Below are 8,500 nucleotides of genomic sequence, written 5' to 3'. Positions count from 1 at the left end.
TAAGCTTATGCACTTCAATATGACTTCTGTTATCTATACACTTACAGTGTTTTAGATTTTGATAGTCCAAACGGGGAAAAGTGCATATCTTTTCGCACAATTTTACAAACAAACTTCCACATAATAAGGCTGATTAGATGTGAGAACTTAATAAATAGCTGATAGCTCTATATGTCATGTAAAAAGCGCACGCCCGAGCAGCAGCACCATCACCACCACTATGCTTACCTTGACCCACAGGAAGTCCATGTCCAGCCCAGTAGGTAACCACAACGAACCCGTCATGTTGATCGAATCCGCGTACTGGAATAATATCAGTAATCACAAACTATCATAAACATTTCAAACCTGGTTGATGTGCATGCGTTCAACTTCATTGCCGTCAATCAGTAGAGCTCCTCCACCATAGGAAGCATCGACGTGAAACCACATGCCTTCTCGGTGGCATCTGTCAGTGTATACGAATTCGATCAACTACGCAGAAAGTAACTATTTTTTCAAAATTATCGTAACTATTTCCTGATTTTGAATTAGGAAATTTTCGTTGCCCAAGCATGCATCAATTTCCAAATTGTAATTTCGGGAATCAACAAGATTTTTCAACACTTTTATCTGAGGTTGATCCCGATATTTTCATCACACGTACATCTGGCCGATAGCTTTAATATTGTCAACTACTCCAGTGAGTTCTGTACCGAATGAGGCGATGCACAGCGCTGGTATGCTCGACTGTGATCTGAAAAAGGTAGAAGTCGCAAAAAACCTCCTACAGTGTTTTAAAAATGATTCGCTATTTCTTCGAAACTTGAAGGGTAATTCACTGGAGTTTCACCCGTGATGTGAAAAACACTAGTGAAAAACACATTTCACATTTCACTTCGCGAAAAACGCATGTGAACAGTGAATTTCGCGTAAAACATGTGAGGTGTTTTTCATGTGATATGCAAAACGCGAAATCATTTCGCGTTTTACGCGTTTGGCGCGATATGCATGCAAATTTCTAGCTGGTCAACTCTGGCTTCAGTGATCCTCCAGTCCAACTGAATATCTATACATATCCATGAAATTATTCAAGGCTAGTCGACTAGGTGGTGTGGACCGAAGACTTGCGGGGCTCCCCCCGAAGTCTCGGTCACAAGACAGGTGCCCGATTAATTGGTGCCGTACCAGTGGCCACTGTCACTGTGGAGTGAGCTCTGCCACGCAGTGGCACAGTCCCTGTCGGCCATCACCGTCGTACCATTGACGGATCAAGTCCTTCCTGGGAAGATGCGGGTTCGAATCCCATGGATGTCATTATTCAAAACTTTCCACCCCTGCCACCATTGGGACTCGAGCTGCCTGCGGCAGCGTGCCTCGGATCATCTGTATTCCGCAACGTATGAATGAACCGCCACAGGGTATGATTTACTCTCAAGGTCTCCAAGGCTTGGAGTCCAAGCCCTGCTCTTACTGAGCTATCCGAACCAGTATAAGGTGAAGACCTGATGAAGCCGGCGTGGACGGGTACTCCGTGAAATCTTAGCATGTATAGTCGAACTGGTTAGCCTGTTCGGCCGTACATCGAGAGGTCCCCGGTTCGAACCTCGCTCAGCTCTCGCCCACAATCCCTCACAGAGGGGTCCGCAAGGCTGGTTGCTACATATGGCTGTTGACGGGATGATGATCATGATCATCCCACGAGGCCCCAACGTGGAAGTGCCAGTAGTAAGACGGATCCCGCGAGTGAGGTGACTCCATAGAGTGAAATGTGGGTGGACAGCTGGCAGTGGCATGAAGAGGACTTTTAATGGATGTTACTGCGAGATGGGGTGTTTTTCGCGTTTTTCCCCGTATAAAACGCGAAAAACGCGTATTTTCTGGCAAATTACGCGTTATTTCGCGAAAAATGAAGGTGAAGTGTAATACGTGTTTTTCACTGGTCTTTTCACCCTAGTCGGTGCATATCGCGATTTACTCCATGTGAATTTCGCGAAAACGTGTTTTTTCACGCGAAATTCACATCGGGAAGTGAAATTCATTTTACATGCCTTTTTTCACGTCTCGAAATCGCGTTTTTCTCGATAAAAAATTTCGCGAAATTCACAATCTCCCTTGTGAAATATATGGTGTAAAACGCCGATTACTCGGAGTTTTTCGCGTTTATCGCGAAATGCCGGAAGCGTTTTACGTGAAATGTGATGATTTGTCTGGTGTAATTCGCGAAGTGTTTTCAATTCACTTCACATCGCGAATATCACGTTTTTCACGTGGAGTATTACGCCACTTCGCGTAAAACGGGTGAAACTCCACTGAACTAAGTATTTCTGGAAAAAGTTGAAGAAAGAGAGCAATTTTCCGAGAAATTTTTGGGAAAATTATCGAAAATTCAGACAAAACATTAAATTGTTTCGAAAATGCTATGAAGATAATTTGCGAAAGTGACTCGAAACTGACGACCGTATTTTATTAAATTCGAAAAAAAAGAAAAAAAAGAAAAAATTCGAAATTAAATTTTATATTGCTCAAATTCGGGAAAAACGAATGCGTTTACCTGTCCTCAGCAATCATGGCTTCTAGTGCATCGACATCCATAGAAAAATCTGAGGTTACAGGAACCTGAAGCACAGTGTGGGAAAATATGCACATGATCAACTACGCATTTTCGTGACAGTAAAAGAAAATGCGGGGAAATTCTTCTGTACACCAAGTCCTGTGTGGCTTTGGAAACTCCCAAGCTCAGCCGAGGAAAGCAAAAAAACATATTTTCCAACACTGGTCAGTTTTGTATGCAAGAGAACGCCCACATTTCTGAGGTCAATTCCAGCAGCAGCGCAAGCCTTCCACACTGATCGCTGCGATTCTGTTGACGAGTAGCTGAGACGAGAAGAACTAAACCGGCATCAGTGTGAGGGGGATATGCACATGGTCTGCTACATGTGTTGGTGACAATATGAGAACTCTGAGGAAATTTTGGGAAATTTTTGATGGTTTACTCCTATAATTAGTGAGGAAACTCCTGAACTCAGTTGAGGCAAGTCAACATATATTTCAATACTGAACGATGTATCTGCTCGGACTTCTAAGAGCAGTTGAAATTAGATGAACACAATTCCCAATGAACAACAGTAATCACAGTCCGGTAGTTTTGCAGAAAATACTATCCACAAATCTATTGTGACATCGCGTATGTCTCTAATCTTCGCAACTGTGTTTTGGTATCTTTCAGCGTCAAGCTAGTGGACTCGGTTCTTATTTAATCGTGGCGTTGTTGTTCTCTCTGTTTTTTGTTGTTTTTGTAATTTTTGTTTTCGTTGCCGTTGTTCTTGTTCTTCTGTTGTTCGTGTTGTTTTCATTGTTTTCGTTGTTTTTGTTTTTTTTGTTTCCCTTGTTGCTTTCGTTGTTTTTGTTGTTTTTGTTATCTTCGTTGTTTTCGTCGTTTTCGTTGTTTTCGTTGATTTTGTTGTTGTCGTTGTTGTTTTCGTTGTTGTTATTGTATTTCCTAACTTCATTACATTTACTAAAGCTCTATTGTGTTATCTACTTAGTCATCAAGTTCATCATCTAGAACCTTTGTATACTACGACGATCTTCAGTTATATAAATATCGTCGTATGACTTACACTCGCATTGCCGCAATATCATCAGAATAAATCTGCGCGGATTTTTCCGGGTCCGAGAGCACCTGTAAACGACATGATTCATCAATTTTACAATCTCAAGAGTAAACCTCCTCGATTCCACTCTCCACAGGATCGGTCTTCCCGAGATAGTTTTGTATTCTTTTTCTAACCCTAGCAGCTACTATCACAGCCAGAAGGGAATCAGCGGACGTATTTTGTATCTGCAGAACACGCTTGAGCTATTATCACCAACTTCACTAGTAACAAGTTGTTGTGAAAAGCTGTGCTAGTGACAGCTATGCACACGAACAATTAGTTTTCATACACTTCTATTTCAAAATCAGTGTTGTGATCCTCATTATGAACTGAGGGAGTTCCTGTCCTCAGCTTGGAGTGGGACAATATGCACATGGTTCACCATATGTGTTAACACATTCCGAAAATTCTGAGGGAATTTTGGGAAATTTTTCCCTAGTTTTCTTTACTCTTGGAGAGAACTCTTAGTGAGAGAACTCTTAACTTTAGTGAGAGAACTCCTGAACTCAGCTCGGGAAAGCGAACATATATTCCTCCAACACTTGACAGTATGTGATCGATAGTGATACAGATTATAAGTCTCAAAGAATTTTCATTTATTCTCAATCAATGAAGTGTAAATCGTGTTACACGAAGTGGCGTAAATTACGCCGCGTAATACTCCATGTGAAACACGCGATATGAAGTGAATTGAAAATACTTGACGGGCTGACAATCTCATTTCGCGTAAGGCACTCCACGTGCTTTACGCGTAATTCTCCGTTCACATGCGTTTTTCGCAGAGTTAAACGTGAAATATGTCCTTCATATCGCAGGCTTCGAGATTCGAATGATCTTCAAGACTGTACCAGTCCGCCCCCCTTTCCAGAGGAATGTTTGAAGTCTCCACGCAAGCCTACAGCGGAGGCCAGTGCATCCATCACGACTACTTCCATATCAGTCAGGATCTGTTGACCAATAATATAGGGCAACAACCGCAAGCGTTATGGTCAATATCAATTTTCTTCGAGATCGAAAATTTGAGAATTTTTTTCGCAGCTATTTAGTTCATCAACTCGTCAAGTAGGATTGACGCATGAAGGGTTTGCTTTTTAAGGCGAGATGGCTCTCGAAAACTTGAAGACACTTCGGATGATTTTTTGTAGTGAATTTTGTGAGAAAATGTTACACACAAGTGTCTATCGTAACTTTTGGATTCTTGTGTTACTTGTCCCCCTTCCTACAGTGTGAACCAAACCGTTATGCGGAGTAATATTCTCAACTCCTCCAATTTTTGAGAGTTCGAAAGTCAACTTCAAGTGATACCAATCTGCTAACATTGTGAATCGATTGACACCAACACTTCAGAAACGTTCCTTAGTCCATATTCGCACTCTCGAATTGAAGAAAGCCATCTCGAAAATCTAGATCTGCATAACTGGTTGGTTCACACTGTAGGCAAGCGTATGCTTTATGATTACGGTATTGATTTTAAGCTGAGAATCTCGAGCTAACGACTCTAGTTGAACTCGAGCAAGCAGTATGAAACAGTCGAGTACTTACCGGGCAGGAAGCCCACTGTAGCCCAACAGCACCCATGCTGTTGATGATAGGCTCGGATAGAATCGCGGGCATGCCTACACATATATTCAGTGTGTGTCGATTTGATATGATGCAAATGTGTGTTATTTTCCGAGATTAATAAGAATCGATCTGAAACTATATCGCATAAACAATGTTAACATTGTTATGATCATGTGATGTGATAAATGTAATCTTTTGAGACTATGGTAGCGACAAGTTGCTCACTATCATTAATCCCAGAATAGAAAACACACATTCTTCACATTTGCAAATTCACACACAATGTATTTCGAGTAATACTCCGCAAGCCTAATACACTTACTCGTTTGGATGGTCCATGGTCCCTTCAACTTTTCGCTGTCGATACAAGGAATGATGTTCGTCTCGACCGTGGATAAAACTTCCGACCAGGTTCGGCCGAGACGAGGAAACACTCCTTACGACTTATGATAAATTGCGGATTAAACTCATACCATAATTCACCTAAATCTTCAAGACGGGCAATCGATCCGTGCGCGGCCACGCTTCGATCGAGTTCCTTCCTGGGCTCAACGAAGGATCTAAGAATGGCTTACAGTAGTGGGGGAATATATGTACATGGTCAACTACGCGTAGTGCGGGAATATATGTACATGGTCAACTACGCGTAGTGTGGGAACATGGTGTATTACGCGTATTGTAAAAAGCGAGTAAACTTTCGTTGAACGTTTTACACTTGAACGTGTGAATTTGCACCATAATTAGTGAGAAAATTCCTGAGCTCGGCTGGCGAAACCAAACAATGAGCCCGTAGTATTCTGCAGCAAACACTAGTAATTCTAATACTACTAGTAATCATTGAAACTTCTCAAGAACGGACACTGCCACACCATTTCAGCAGAGACGGACAGGCCGAACCTTTGCGAACCTGCGCCTCACATTCCAGGCGGTAGCAGTGTGAACCGCAAAGTAGTCGGTGATTGCAAACGTACTTGCGTTCGTGCAATGCGACTCGCGTTGAGATTAATACGTCAGTCTCGGGTGCATCTCGTGTGCCCAAAACTAACATCGTTGGTCGAATCAGTAAGTTCTTGCAATTTTATTAAAATTTTCGGAATTAATTGAAACCAATCGGTAAAAAACTAAGCAAAAATGGGCATTTTTTCCAAAAAATGGGTAAGTTATCAAAAATTTGGGCGAAAAATCAAGTTGACATGCAGTCGTTTTTGTTATTAAAACGTTTACCTGTGTAAGAAGCCAACAGTCTCCTTGCCGTGCCTCCTGATCTCATCCGTGCTCACCAACCTACTACGCATTTCCCAAGTGGAAAGTCAAACAACTCGAAATGATCATGTCGAAATACGGGGACGAAACCCAATATCGCCGATATCAGTGATATTGGGATGGCGTATAACATCACGATAACGAGTAACATAACTGCGTTCATGGTGATTCATGAACGCGAGTACCATCACAAAGTAACGATGCGATCACTCTATCGTCCAATAGTTGTGTGCTGTGGAATCCGTCTGCCCAATCTGTCCCTACTGGCTATGGCTGGTAGGAGGTTGTACTGTTGCTGTTGGAGTAACGCTCTGGCTAGTGCTATAAGTCTGTGCCAACGGGATCTGTGGTGTCGAACAGCAGCCCAACAGGTGATGATCAAATGGTTATCAACTAATAGCATTTCACATTAGCAAAATAGCACAGACAACCTGAAGAATCTAGAGACTGCATTGAAAGGTCAGCAGTAAAGCAGTGTTAGAACGGGGTTGACTAGTATCATCATTTCAAGTCTTGTAATGATGATACTAGGTAAACCCGTTCTAGGGGTCCAAGAGGATGGACTATTATCATCAACAGCATAGTCATGTCCTTCATTATCATACATACCAACACAATTCTGTCGATGATATTAGGAGAGGAGAAAATTAATCGGGATTACTGGACTTTAACATTGCACTAAGTAACAACAGTGCGAGCCTGGTCAGTCTATGAGGACGTGTGTGAAACTCTATATTGGAATATGCTGGTGCATCATCATTATCGCTGTCCCAATACCTCGTAGCTCTCGAGTGAAGGAACGCCCTAGCTAAGCTTATGATGATGATAGTCTACATCGATTGAGTGAACATCGTAAAGGCATTATTATACTAAATAAATTGATATCGTATTTAAAAGATATTACTAGTAATATGATATTTTGATAATGTATTATAAAATGGAGGCAATAAGGGGTATACGATAACCCATCAACAGGGTATTATCATATGATTCCCTGCAGTTATATCCAGGGTGGTGTTATCTCAATGGGCAAAGCAGTAACACTATTCTGTTTGAGAATATTTCCTATCTATTCCTGACATTTTTCAGTATGCCATCATTACCAGACTATCTCGATGACGCCACACTACCGTTTGGCGTCGGAGATCCACTCATCATGCACGTCACATGGATGACTGCTGAGTGACAGTAACATTCTGAAATTTGATTCCTAGGCAAGTTGGAAAAACCAGAGTTTCTCGTCAAATATTCGGGTCCTTGGACTCAAACCTCCATAAGATCTACATGAACTGATATCTTTCGAGTGGAAAACTAAATCATACACGTTTGAAGAGACGTCGGCAAGGTTCGAGTAAGAAGCAGCGTGAGTACGGGTACGTGAAGATGCATCCACTTGCTCTATGCCGTGGCTTCGCACATCTGAGGCAGTGTTGCCGATGCTCTGCCAGAACTCCATGTTCACACCCTTGTCCACAAAGGAAACACCAGTTTAGGAAAGCCATTCTCACCATTAGAGTTATGGGGATGAGAGTCCCATCACCATAAGTCTAATGGTGTTTCACGCTCATCGTTGTCGCCACTAGAGGTTCACAAGGCTGAGTCGGCCATAGGGTGGTAGAAGATTAGTAGTACTAATTTAGTGCAGAATACAAGCCTGCATCAGTAGTGAGATTACGATATACTCTTGATGAACATACTTAGCAGCACTAATGAGTCTTGCCATGAGACCGTTATGAAGATACACGAAACAGTGGAGACAATGTAAGAAATGGTGTATCCAGCGGAGCGGTGTTTACTATCATCATTATCATTTACACGCCGTCGGCACAAAGATCGGTACGAGTACGCGTTTCCCGCTTAAGGGTGGGAGTGTACCGCATTCCACCAAATTCAGCATCGGCTAAGTTTGGCGAAATCTGAGTCTTTTCAACTCAGTCTCAACGACCATCACCGCCATTTGAAAGATATCGATCACGCGGGCGCGCGCGAAGTTAAAACCTACTATTCCCAGATTGGTGTCAACGGTTATTTTTCAT

General features: G+C 42.2%; 2 protein-coding genes across 2 annotated transcripts in view; both read right to left on the bottom strand.

The window, feature by feature from the left end:
* Pmar_PMAR018367 (hypothetical protein) overlaps positions 1-285 on the bottom strand; it is a gene marked incomplete at both ends in the record, with an annotated part of 1,390 nt that extends 1,105 nt beyond the window's left edge. The window contains one exon of the mRNA XM_002767720.1: positions 229-285. Within this exon, the coding sequence (XP_002767766.1) occupies positions 229-285 (57 nt within the window). The remainder of the gene's footprint in view (positions 1-228) is intronic.
* Positions 286-372: 87 nt separating this feature from the next.
* Positions 373-736, bottom strand: Pmar_PMAR018366 (group ii pyridoxal-5-phosphate decarboxylase, putative; the record flags this gene model as incomplete). The annotated part of the gene is made up of 2 exons (XM_002767719.1): positions 373-448; positions 647-736. Coding segments are annotated over 2 exons (166 nt in total), but the record flags the coding sequence as incomplete, so codon positions are not given.
* Positions 737-8,500: the final 7,764 nt, after the last annotated feature.

The sequence above is a fragment of the Perkinsus marinus genome (assembly GCF_000006405.1).
Source record: "Perkinsus marinus ATCC 50983 genomic scaffold scf_1104296970094, whole genome shotgun sequence".
NCBI lineage: Eukaryota > Perkinsozoa > Perkinsida > Perkinsidae > Perkinsus > Perkinsus marinus.
The sequence above is the reverse complement of the archived record's forward strand: the minus strand, read 5'-3'. Positions and strand labels throughout refer to the sequence as shown.